General features: G+C 45.1%; 2 protein-coding genes across 2 annotated transcripts in view; one reads left to right on the plus strand and one right to left on the minus strand.

The window, feature by feature from the left end:
• LOC121182355 (RNA-binding Raly-like protein) overlaps positions 1-4,816 on the minus strand; it is a 32,370-nt gene extending 27,554 nt beyond the window's left edge. Inside the window, exon 1 of the mRNA XM_041038817.1 lies at positions 4,713-4,816. The gene's annotated coding sequence lies outside the window, so the exon portion shown is untranslated. The remainder of the gene's footprint in view (positions 1-4,712) is intronic.
• A 2,952-nt stretch (positions 4,817-7,768) lies between these two features.
• Positions 7,769-12,928, plus strand: si:dkey-234i14.3 (fibulin-7-like). Its single transcript, XM_041038742.1, has 7 exons — positions 7,769-7,834; positions 9,209-9,368; positions 9,702-9,872; positions 9,964-10,245; positions 10,317-10,454; positions 10,536-10,671; positions 12,494-12,928. The coding sequence occupies exons 1-7, from the start codon at positions 7,769-7,771 to the stop codon at positions 12,852-12,854; spliced, it is 1,314 nt and encodes a 437-aa protein (XP_040894676.1). The 3' UTR covers positions 12,855-12,928.
• The last annotated feature ends 251 nt before the right edge of the window (positions 12,929-13,179 follow it).

Genomic DNA, 13,179 nt, shown 5'->3' on the forward strand with positions numbered 1-13,179 from the left:
ACTTAAACTTTTTTTTGCTTTTAAATGTATTGTTTTGTCTGCTTCTGCTTCTTAATTGGATTTCATGTTGACTCGTTTATTTAATATTAACTAGGTACTTGTCTACTTTTATGACACTTTAGCTGTATATTGTGTATGATCTTATGGTGTGTGACAGTTGTCTTTGTGTGTTACATTAAACTGAGGCAGGTGAATCTGTTGGCAGCATCTCGGGTTAAATTCTGTTGAACTTTCAGACGAAGCTAACATGGGACAGGTGTACAGGTATTTTGAATCACCTGAGCCTGACTGAGCTGTAGATCCCTGCAGGAACACAGCTGCCCCAGGTACAAACTGAATTCTCTCAGGATTCTGGACTCTGGAGTTCACTGTGCCAACTTCAGACTCCCAGGGACACGTGGTGTTTCTCTAAGGACTCTGTGAGGATTCACCTTCTGGGAACCATGAATTTTTTGGCAATGCATCCAGTCGTTGTTGAGATATTTCAGTCTGGACCAAAGTGGTGGACCGATCGACTTCAGCACCTTCCCCACTAAAAAAATGAACTGAAAGTATTCTTCTCTGGCTTTCCTCCGTCTCTTCAGTCAGACTTGAACCGTTCAGTCACCATTTGGGTTCAGTAATTGAAAGCTGAGAGCAGTCTGTCTCTCCACGACCTCCATCAGCGCTCAGTGCTCGGCTCTGAGGAGTCCCCTGCACGTCAAGCCTTGTTCGGCGAGGCAGCATCTGCCCGTTTGCCTCCCATCATCCAACTCTCCCCACCCACAGCGCTGACAGTTGGCAGCGGGGTTGTTTATGGCTGCCACGCCGGCTGCAGCTTGTAGGACATTAGTCTTTTAGTGCGAGGTTTATGAGCGCCGTCACTCACCATCTGTTAACTGCCGGGGTGCCTTTAATCGTTCCCCCCACCAGAGATCGATAAGGATGCCAGGTCGCCGTGACGCCCACAGCACGGCGAACGGGTGATTGTGCATCATCCACTGAGTGATTACAGCTATTTGCTTGCTTATGGCTTTGCATTGTTTGGACGACACATCGGCTGTACGGAGAGGTGGGAAAGATGAAGTAGAAAGAGAAGGGAAAATGAGAGAGGAGGGAAAGAAAAGAGTGATGACAGGACAATTTCACACCCTCGTGGTTATTGGTTTTCAGGGAACAGGCTAGTCAAAGTTTGGCAGGGATTTCAGAGCAGAGACCGGCTGCTGTCGTTCGGATGAAGCCACGACGATCCCTTTCTGTCCGGCCCATCTATGTTTGCTTTCAGCTGTTTGTCAGGGAATGTCTGTTTGCTGCACGGTGATGGAGACGATGTGTCCGTTTGTAAAGTTCAGAGTTATCATGGTGAGGTCAAAATGGAACAACGGCACATAGACAGAAACATGTTCTGTCAAATTTGGTATGTGTGTTGGATCAGTGACAGACAGAACCTGTTTCCTCTGCAACACTTGGGCTTTACACCGTGTTCCTGTTTCTGAGCTTCCAAACTTGTGAACGCTTCTTTTCTTTGTGCGCATGATCTTTTATCACATTTTCTGTTCTTCGATATCAAACTACAACATCTCTCTTATGTATAAAGATCCAGTGGAGAATCAGCAGAGACAGAGGAAGATGACAAAGACTTTTTTCTATCTATCTAACTCAGACTCATGGGTCCATCCCTCAGTCAGATATGCAGCCAAGCACCAAGCCAAACATATTTCAGAAAAATGTCAACCCTAGAAACACATTGTTCCACATAACATGAGGATGGTGGCCATTGAATCAGGTGTTCAAAGACCTCATTAAAACAAATACTTAATTAGGTTTGTAATTCTTAATCAAGTCTGCAGTGTGTCTCAGGTTTTATTGTAATTGTTTCATACCTGACTGTTGTAAGGTGTTTGTGTGTATTTTCATTCGGCCACTGAGGCCTTGTCTCTCTCGTAAAACATGGACGTTATCAGGAGACGTCCTGGTGAAATCAAGGACATACAAAAGAACACGCCTGCATTTTCTCTCTTTTTTCACTGTGTCACAACAAAATGTCCAACGAACTTCAAACTCAGGGAAGGAACTACGTACGTCCAGGTGAGCTGCTGATGACAGTGTCACATGACTTCTTCCTGTCAGGTGACCTTTTCCAAATTCCAAATTTCCTGTTGCGTAATGTCTTCATCCAGTCTGATGTTCATCCTGCTAAATTGTTCAGCAGTAAAAGTAGCTACCAAGCTAGCAGCCAAGCCAGAAGCCAAGCTCCACGGACGGTCAGTCAGGTGATCCAGCGCTTTGATCACCACTGAAACATCTCAAAAGCTATTGGAGGAACTGTCATGAAATTTGGTTCAGACGTTCATGGTCCCCTCGGGATGAACTGTAATAACTTTGCTGAAACTTTGACTTTTCATCTAGCGCCATCATCAGGTCAACATCTAAAGTTTCTCAAATCAAATACTTTTCCATCCGTCAATGTGAGCTTGTGTTTGTGATGACGTTATGTCAGCTTTTATCCTGAGCACTATATAATTTACTTCTCATTCACCCATTCACACAATCACTCACACACTGATGGCAGCAAACTGACATGCAAGGTGCTGCCCTGACCATCGGGAGTAATTTGGGCTTCAGTGCCATGTCCAAAGACACTTAGACATGTGGACAGGGATGCAGGGCTGGACTGTTTGGTCATTTCAGAGGGCAGATGATGTGTTTACTGCTGGTTTGATTACCTGTTGTCATTGTTGATTCAAAGTGCGTGTTGCATTCTGGGATCAGCTTTGGAGTTTGGATGTCCCTGAGCCCGACACAGGAGCCTGATGCACCTGTAGCTCAACACATTCTGATACCGTCTCTGACTTCCTCAGATTCCAGAAACTCAAAGTGAGGCAGTGCCTCCTCAGCAGATCCTGACTTCAGACACCACCGATCATGGTTCATGAAGCTGGAGGAGAGGATGCGTCTTGCCGCTCATTTCAGAGGCTGCTGCCTTCTTTACCACGTCATCATCGCTGGAGCAAAGCGCTTGTTGTTGTTGTGACCACTGTTGCATTTTGGGAGTAAGCGAGTGACCAGCCTCACTCTTCTCACTGAGTTCACTGAACTTAACATATAAGTTCAGTAATCCTAAGGCCCGACGGCCGTTTAGTCACAGGAGTTACCTGTCGGATTTGCTTCCCAGCTGCATTCATTCTCCCAGCAGAAAAAATAATCTGTTAGAGTTTCAGGGTCACTTCTTCACACCCTGATGATCACAGCCTCTGCAGAAATGTTCAGGCCAGTTTTTAGAAACCGTAGCACTGATGATATTTCTCGTCGGTGACCGTGAACACTGCGGATGTGAGCGCTGACATTTCAGCGATTTCATGGATGAATAAACAGAACCTTGAACTTGACTCAGTAATGAGTGTGGAGGCTGAAGTGGAAGCTGATCTCTATCAGCATGTTAGCAGTGTTTTCATCAAACAAATGTTCAGTGGCAACGTTTTTTTTTCTTTCTCTGTAACAGACAAATTTTTTGGTTTCGCAACAGATAAACACACACACACTCTCTCTCTCTCTCTCTAATGGAAAACCTCATTGATATACTACATTAGCGAGCCACTGAACCTCACTCTAACCCTTGTATACAGACATTATATGTTGCTAACCACTGTTGCTGCTGCTGCATGTATGCATCTCTTTTTTCACTTACTTGTGTCATATGTCATATTGGTTTTTATCTTTTACTCAACTATTATTTGCTTTTTTCACCTTCTTGCTTGCACATAACAATCATCATATATTTATGTTTATTTAGTTTTACTCAGCCATTGTTTTTGCTGGATGTCCGTGTGTTGTTGGTTCTGTGGTCTCAGTGTACTTACACCAGAAACTGGAGCCAGATTCATAGCATGTGCAAACATACTAAAGCTTATTCAGATTCTGAAGACCGATGTGAGGACTCGACAAAACATCCTCACTGTCCAGAAATCAGAATCTCAACAGAGCCTGACTGAAAAACCAGCTCATCAGCCAATAACTAAAAACACATCAGAGCAGAAACAACAAAGATGTGTTGGAGGCAGTTTCTCATGTCTCTGTTACAGAGTTTGTCCACCAGAGAGCACTGACAAGTTCATCTTTACACTGTAAAATGTCTCCAACACCACGTCTGGGTCACAATTCTTCATTAAACATGTTAATGAGATCCTTGTCAAAAATATGTTTATGTTCTGTATTTATTTAAAACTTCATCTGTTCCAGATTTTTTTAGATTTGATATAAAAACACATCAAACTCAGTGTCACAGTGTCAGTCAGGCTCCAGTTCTCACTGTCAAAACTTAAACTTGGTCCACACAAAGACACAAGGAGTACAAAAGCAGAAACACACACATCTGCACACATACACACACACACATCTGCAGCTGCGTCTTATCTGAACACTTGAATGAAATGTTAAACTGAGAACATCCTGCACTACAGTCCACATCCCAGCTGTCTGCGAGCTGTGCATTTTCAGTCCCTGCCTTATTCCAACTCACACTCACACACACACACACACACTCACACACACACTCACACACTCACACACACACACTCACACACACACACACACTGAAACATACCTTGTTGGATCTTTACAGTTACAATGCAACACCCCCACATGTCTTCAGTCTCTCAAATTGCACTGATGTTACTGTGTGTGTGTGTGTGTGTGTGTGTGTGTGTGTGTGTGTGTGTGTGTGTGTTACTCACCTCTGTCTCAGTGGCAGTCACTCCTGAAATGGGTCATAACAGGAGAAGAAGAAAACCTGACGACTCAGAGTGTGAGACTGAATCCTCGCTCGCCGACAGAGAGGTGACCACTGAGTATGGCAGCAGAGCGGGTTGTACCATCTCACACTCCACTGAGAGGGATGGAGGAGGAGGGGGGACCGGCTCATTTATCTGCAGGAAAGAGGGGGAGGAGGAGGGGTGAGTGAGCCTGTACAGTAAGTGAGTGAGAGAGCAAGGGAGAGAGAAGGGGAGAGAGGTGGCGACACTGGAAGAGGGAGCGTAGAACATTCAGGTAACACCCACTGAACTTTTCTGAGAAGTTAATTCATTCATCCATCCATCCATTCATTCATCCATTCATTCATTCATTTGACACCTTCAGTTTGGATGAGGCAGGAAATCCCTTGTGTTTGGCTTGTGGAGATGTTATGCCCCCTAGTGGAGGATGGAGACTGTCTTCTTCTTCTTCTTCTTCTTCTTCTTCTCCTTCAGACACTGTCTGTCACAGCTGATAGACAGAGAGGCAGCTGGAAATGACAGGCCAGGAAATGATCGAGACAAAGTGGAGATCGAAGGAGAGACATGAGCAGGGGCTGGAGACGAGAACAGAGGGGACAGCTGCAGAGGACAGGGACAAAAAGCTGCAGTCAAGGTGGACAGGTGTATGACTGATAGGGATCTGCTCCTCTCCAACTGCAGAAATAAATGGGACATTTACCACCAGGATGTAGGCAGCTGTGATTGGCTGATAAGAGCCAAGTCTAAGTTTAGTCCGTGTTTATAAACTGAGGAGGTCAGAGGGAGGGAACTCACCACCGGCCCGACCAACCAGATGTCATCTCACTGCTTTAATTACAAAATCCCTTAAATGATTTCCTGTTAATTAAAGCCGTCCAATCTAATTAAGATACGATGATGAGGAGCGCCGGGGCGTCTCCTGGGCTTCTTTATTTATCTTGGAGTTAACCTCTGTCAGCAGCCTCCGAACAGCGTCCCAGCATGCATTTCAATGAGGGTTTATGTGCCTCAGGCTCAGTCTACCACACCTGCACGGGACTGTGTATGGATTTAAAAGCCTGGTTCTTACATCAGTAATTCACACATTCACCCATTTTATTTATTTATGTATTTCCATGTTTCTATTTCCTCTCTGTGCACTCAACGACCCCTTCGTTAGGTAAGATCTCCTGCAGTTCTGACACCTGAGCTTTGGTTCACACAGTCATACAGTACAATCTACTCAGTATCTATGCACATGTGGGACACATCTGTGTTTGTCTCAGACAGAGACAAGATTTAAGAGCAAAAAGTCCAAAAATGAGGCGAAGCACAAAAAGAAGAGCCACTGGTTTTATTACTGGTTCTGGATCCATAGCTGCAGGAGGACGACGATGTGGTGGAAGAGGCAGAACGCACAATCAACAAGAAAACAACACACACAAAAAAAAGTCTCAAACCAACACTAACTTCAGACACAAAGACAGGGTGTGTTTGACTGTGGTCAGTTTATCTTTGTGTCTTTTGTAAATCAGCAGAATCAAAGCTTCAGACTGAAATGAGTGAGTGCAACAACATAAACCACCGTTTTCTAAAATGCAGCTCGGCCACATGAAGAAACGTGTGTGTGAGGAGAGTCTTTGTGTTTCTGCTGTTTGGAAACACACAGCTTCAGATGAAAGACTGAAGCTCCACCTGGTGTACACCAGTCACACTGCACCACAATAATAGATTTCACAATGAGCTGTGAATATCACCTGATTATTCTTTTATGGGAATCTATTTCTAACCATGGATTTAATCCATGCCTCACAAATGTGGGAATACCAGGCCGATATTTTACAGTCTGTCTGACCCATAATGGTGTCGCCACATTTCTTAATGATCACGACAGTGTTCAGAGTCTGTCTGAGGCTAATAAGACCCGCCACGTTTTTTGTTCATTGTCCCTAAAAGCAAAATGTTTCAAGGACTTTCAAGGACAATGTGATCTCTGTAGCAGAGCCTTGTGATGCTCCTGCAGTGTGTCTGTGGCCTGGATCAAATACTCAGAGCTTTCTTTTAAAAATATTACGTCTTTACGATTGGCAGGCTTTTACACTCACAGGGCCTGAAATTCAAGGAATCTTCCAATGACATTCAAGGTCTTGTTTGCTGGAATTTCCACAGACAAACGTCTGATTTTTTTTTTTGATACTTTCAAAACAACCAGTTGTAATGTTTTATTTGCTTTTCTCAAGTCCACAAACTAAGGATTTTCAGGGAGTCATGTAAGAGCTGGAATCTTCTTATAGGAGATTATAGTGCATGTTCTTACTCTGCCATTATCATGCCTTATATATGACTCTGACTTTATAGGAGTTAAAGTTTGGACTTGTAGCAGCTGCAGGGAGCTTTTAGGGTCTTTTCTTATATTTCTTCCAGGATCCCTGCAGTTCTTTTTCTGGTGGTGGGGGGATAATCCAGGAGGAGCTATCAGCTGCCCTGTCATTTAGGAGCCACACAACATTATCCTGCAAGACAGCAGGTTTAAGGTTTCCAAAAAAAAAAAAAAAATGGGGGTGAAGTTTATAGTTGCTGTAATTGGAGCAGAAGTCACATTCCTGAGCGGGAGAGCGAATTTGAAATAGTCACCAAAATGTAGCTGCTTTGTTGTGCAGATGATGATTAAAAGACACCACTGCCAGCTGACTCTCCTTATAATTTGCGAGTCTATTTCTGGGTCTGCTGATGGATCAAAATTAGTGAAAGTGTGTTCCAGATGTGGGAGTCGCTCTCCTCCTCCTCCTCCTCCTCCTCCTCCTCCTCCTCCTCCCACCTCCAAAATATCTGACACAGGGGAGGGGGGAGGTGGGGGAGGGTGGTTGTGAGTGAGTGAAATTTGACAAGTGGCCTCGAAAAGAAATAGAAAGAGAGGAGATGGTTTAGTTTTAGAGACGCAGCGAAGCAGTGGAGGAGCTGAAGACCCAGAACTGATCTGTCTGCTGAGAGCTCATCAGGATCCGTCTCCCAGGATTAGGACGGAGGTTTTGTCCAGGATGACAGCTGTTGGGGTCATTATGTTGATGCTGGGTCTTCATCAGATGTGCTTTTCTTCTGCTCAGGTGAGTACAGGCGACATGAAGACCAGTTAGTTCCTGGATGAGGGTCCAGGAAAATTCATCTGAGGGGTTTTTGTGAAACACACTTTCAGTTTTTCAGACCTTTAAAAATCCTTTGAATGAAACAATCTCAGAAACATCTTGTCTGGATGAACCAATCGTGACTCACGTCGACACTGACGCCTGTAACCTGTGATCAGAGGCCACAGGTAAACTGTGCTTCTTCTTTAAAGGGTTAAAGGTGAGAGAGCAGACACACGGAGCAAAAGCTCTAAAATCTAAAGATGTAGATTTGAAAATGTTTTTTGTTTAAAATAACTCTATTTTATTCTATTTCTAAACCTGTTCTGCCTAAATAAATCTGGCAGAACAGGTTATTATTATTATTATTATTATGGATAGGTTATTAATAATAATAATAATAATTCATTTTAGACAGAAGAGGGAAAATCCTCGATAATATAAATATAAAACACACTAAAAGTTCACTGAGCATCAGGAAACATTAACTCAAATATTAAAAACATTTATTTTTAAACTGTAAATTTTTTGGTAAATTAATCTGAAAGCAGCTGGATCGTGTTTGAATTCAGAGCTGCTCTGTTGTTTCATTAAATTATTACTGCGTGTTATTAAATTATCACTGTGTGTATCAGTGTGTTGACAGTGCAGTGAGATTTTAAAATTTTTGTTTTTATTTATTTCAATTTCATTTGGAAGCAGCCTTTTACATGTTCTTTTCTCATAACGTGTCTTTTTTGGTTTCAAACGTTGCTCCTGCTCTGACGAGGTTTGTCTCACGTCCTCGTCCAACATGTTGAACTCAGCTTCACCCTCCTTCATATCGTCCACTGGGTCACTGCCTGTGACAAACCACAGAGAAACGCCTCCACACACCAAACACACACACACACACCCAGAGGTTTGTTATGCCGCAGCAGCGTTGTGTTGTGCTGTGTTGTGTTGAGTTGAGTTGAGTTGAGTTGTGTTGTGTTGTGTTGTGTTGTAGCCATCGGTGTGAGGTCAGTGGGCGGCTCAGGGCCACTTTTCATCCAGGTGTTACTGCAGCTCTGAAAACCTCACCTCTATGTTTAGACCTCACACCTGAGACTTACTGCAGACTGGAGACAGACTGGAGTTTTTAGTCTATGTATTCGTCTTCTTCCTCTGGACTTATACATGTTTTTATAACAGAGGAGCAAATGTTCACTTGTCTCTCAGCTCTTTGTTCTGATTTGAGGCTTTGAAACTGCTGGAAAGAGACTTTTTCCTCTTGTATTTATTTCTTTAGTCTTTGAACTTTAAATAAAAAGAAAAAAAAAAACCTACTCTCAGCATCAGTCTGTCCTCTGACATCTGTCCTCGTCCCATCAACAGGAGTGTCCACCCACTCACGACCTGCTGAACTCACTGCGACAGGTGGAGAAGATGTTGGCCGTCCACGAGGCGTCATACCAGCAGGGCCTCCGCTCCCTCAGGAAGAAGATCAGCAGTCTGCACAACAGCACCATGGTCATCTTCAAGGCTGGCAAGAATGGTGAGGAGGAGGAGTGTGTGTGTGTGTGTGTATGGGAGGAGGACATAATGTCTTCAAATCGTCTCAGTGGCCTGTGAGGAAGAAGACACTGATGTCAAACAGGTGGACAGAGCATCATGGATATTACACTGAAATCTGCTCTGATGCCTGAAAAGTACTTTCTTAGTCTTTGTTTCAACATTTTGACAACATCAGTTTCATTATCATTTTCCATAATAATAAAATGGTATCATCAGCATAGTGGAGGTGGATGGAAAAGCTGGCAGGAAATCAGTGGCTTGAACAGTGTAAGTGAAGGATCAGCAGGTCATGTAATGAACCCGTCTCCATCAGCATCCTGCCCCAAACCAGAGCTCCCCGCTCACGGCCGCAGACTGGGCCGGGTGTTTGGCGTCGGACATGAGGTCCACTTCCTGTGCAAACCCGGGTACGAGCTGATTGGTCCACGGACCCGGGTGTGTCTGGAGTCTCTGAAGTGGAGCGGCCAGCAGCCGATGTGCAGACGTGAGTCAAACATCTGGCTGAAAAAATGATTCTGCTTTAGTGGCTGCAGTGTATCTTTCCTCTGAAGTCTTGTTTGACTTTTTCTTTTCAGGCTTCAACAGCACCGGTAACTCCCTGGCCTCCTTCTCTCCTGCTGCTCCCTCCTCTTCCTCCTCCTCATCCTCATTCCCCGTCTCTGCAGCTCTGTCAGCATCCTCCCCAGCATCTTCCTCCTCAGCATCTTCTCCTTCTACCCCCTCCTCCTCATCACCCACAACTTCCTCGCCCTCCTCCTCTGTCCGACCATCTCACTGCACCCACTTCCTGGGCTCCACTCGCTGCACCTGTGACGTGGGTTTCACCATATCAGGCCGCGACAACAACATCTGCACAGGTGAGAAATATTGTCACATAAATAAGTGATTTATGGTTCGACTCCTGCAAACGGCCCCGTCTGTGTTTCAGATATCGATGAGTGTCGTCTGTTTCCTCTCGGTCAACCCGGCCGGCTCTGCGTCCATCAGTGTGTCAACACTCCCGGCAGCTTCCACTGCTTCTGTCCGGCCGGGTACGACCTCACCAGAGACGGCCGCAGCTGCACAGGTCAGAGGTCACGGCTCATCCTGTCAGTTATTAGTTAGTTAGTTGTGGTAGTAATCCCAGCCTCTGCTCTTCTTTGTCCAGATGTTGACGAGTGTGAAAACCGGATGCACAACTGCACGGAGCACCAGGTGTGCGTGAACACCTACGGAGGTTTCCAGTGTGTGACGGTGGAGTGTCCTCACATGAAAAATGCCACGTACATCAAGACGTCACCGATGTAAGATGATCAGACTGTCCCCGCTCACATCCTCCACGACCAAATCTCAGCTGTCCAATAACTGACCAATAAGTTGTATCAATGGCCAGGTTTACAATCCTAACAAGACCAAATACACCAGTCAGAACTGAAGAAGCCTCTGGGATGAGATGTGAAATGTCTTCAAGAATCTAATACCAGTCCAACTGCCCTAGATTCAACTTTTTCAGAGAACTCAACAAAGTACGATAGACAGTCTTCGGAACGAGTTATAAATTTGAACCAAAACGCAGAGTTAACTGGAGTTTCTCACTGACTCTGAAGGCACCATCACCTGGCCAGTTAGCAAGCAGCTAACACACCAGCTGCCACAGTGAAAGTGCAAACAAAGCCACTGGAGAAGGAATGCACACTGGGCAGATGAGAGAGAGAAAACCATAAACCTCTCACCTCAAAAGACAAAGACTCAGATAAAATGTAAATGACAGGGACACAGATAGAGATTTGAAAACAATGAGTTTCACACCCACTTCCTTTCCCCACCCGTCATTTAGCTTCCCTTTAACAGCGACTGGGCGGTGAGTCAGACTGAGGTTTGGCTTCAGACGCCCTGTTTGGTCTTCAGGCTCCAGTCAGGTGATCAGCTGATTGGTGGAGAGGCGTGAAACATATTTATGGCGGTGGATGGGAACTAAACGTGGACAGAGTTTTGATTTATCCCTGCAGCTGAATCATAATTGGCTCTTTCAGCAATGCAGGAAGGACGGCGCTGTGGTGACCTCTCCAGAGGGCATCCACCATATGCAGGCTTAGGTTTAGGTTATGTTAGGGTTTATTCTGCCAGAGAGGCTGTAACATCACGTGTTTGTGCAGATTAATTAAGAATTTCAACTGAAAGAACTAGAACAAATGCTGCTGAGAGGCCAAAAGACATCTTCCATGGGAGCGGAGGTCTTTAGTTTGAGAATAATGTCATATGTTGTAGTTTAAAGAATGAAATGTCAGTTTAGCTTCCATAATGTGAACTATGTCTGACTAAAGCAGAATATGTGACCAGGGCATCATTCTTCGAGGGATTTAATGGCTGGTTTAGGGTTTTGATATTGTTCGAAAGCAAGCGTGCTATCTCTGGAAAACCGCGATGATTCATAGCTGGAAACCGGTCTTTGTTCAGCTGCTGGGAGACAGGAAGCCGAGGAGGAAGAGAAGTATGAATCCCAGCCACTCAGACCGCAACCATACGATCCTTTCTCTCTGACAACCGCGCAACCGAAGAGCCACAATATCGGCCGGCTAACCACACGACCTGTGAGCTAAAACTGTCGAGAGCAGTTATATACGATGGGAGCGGTTAGCTCCTCCCAGCGGATCACTTCGGACGGGATGAAATTTATGTTCTTACTCCCAAGTTCAAGATGATTCATCAGAAAAACATTTAATGTTTTACATGAATAGAGAAGAGACACTTTTAAATGCCTGTTATGCCGTGCTAGCAGCTTTACTCGCTCTGTCGGCCCACGACTTTGGTCCGAACTGAAAAATCTCAACAACTCTCAGATCGATTTATCAATCAATTTTGAGTGAATCATCACAACAACTATTGGATGGATGGTTGGTTCATTCATTCATGTTCCCCTCAGGATGAACTGTATTATCTTTAATGCACACATTTGGCACAACTGCTTTAAAAAAATGACAAAACAGCTGTTGATTCATTTTCTGTCATATGACTAATCGATGAGTTGCATGGTCAGTGTTGTCAGTGACAGATTTCTGTCTCACTTCAGGATCTTAAACACCATAAACTAACCGCTAACCTCACTGTATGTTTGACCATCTCCAGGCGCTGTGAGAGGAATCCATGCATGCTGGGAGACAAGGCATGCACTCAGGCGCCAAACTCAATCTCCTTCCACTTCCTGTCTGTGGTGTCCAACATGTCCGCCCCCCGCGTCCTCTTCCGGGTGTCGGCGGCTCGTGTGCTGGGCGACACTCTGCGTTTTGGCCTGGCAGGCGGCCGTGGACGGGGCCACTTCAGCGTGCAGCGCTCGGGCCGACAGACCGGCACCCTCCTCCTGGTGACGCCCATCAGGGGTCCCGCCGTTCTGGAGGCCGAGGTGGAGATGAGCGAGCTGGAGCACAACGCTCTGCTGGGCCGCTACCTCACCAAGGTCACCCTGTTCGTCTCTCCGTACGAGTTTTAAGGCGAGGACTGGAGGGTGGGGGTTCAAGGTTCATTAGGGTTAATTGGCATTTGGTAACAAATCTTGACCCGTTTTACCCAGAGAGAATTAATCCTCTCAAAGGTCAAACATCGTATTGAAGTGAGGCCTTGATTGACCCAAAGCCTTTGACTGATAGTGGCCTCAGTTTGTGCCTCACATGTGCAGCCATTACATTCAAAACACACGGCTGCATCCAGTTCTCTGAGAAATAAATACCAACCAAAGATGTGAACCAAACTTAGAAAAAAGTACAATCACTTATATTCCATCTGTTTTCCAAACACAATGATGAGACAGCAAAGAG

The sequence above is a fragment of the Toxotes jaculatrix genome, chromosome 5 (assembly GCF_017976425.1).
Source record: "Toxotes jaculatrix isolate fToxJac2 chromosome 5, fToxJac2.pri, whole genome shotgun sequence".
Lineage (NCBI taxonomy): Eukaryota > Metazoa > Chordata > Actinopteri > Toxotidae > Toxotes > Toxotes jaculatrix.

What these genes read in the sequence shown, in the direction of transcription:
- si:dkey-234i14.3 (XM_041038742.1), top strand. Translation starts at nt 7,769, where the DNA reads ATGACAGCTGTTGGGGTCATTATGTTGATGCTGGGTCTTCATCAGATG. An exon ending in CCAGCAGCCGATGTGCAGAC is followed by an intron (nt 9,873 to 9,963) that starts GTGAGTCAAACA and finishes TTTTCTTTTCAG; the next exon opens with GCTTCAACAGCACCGGTAAC. An exon ending in AGACGGCCGCAGCTGCACAG is followed by an intron (nt 10,455 to 10,535) that starts GTCAGAGGTCAC and finishes TTCTTTGTCCAG; the next exon opens with ATGTTGACGAGTGTGAAAAC.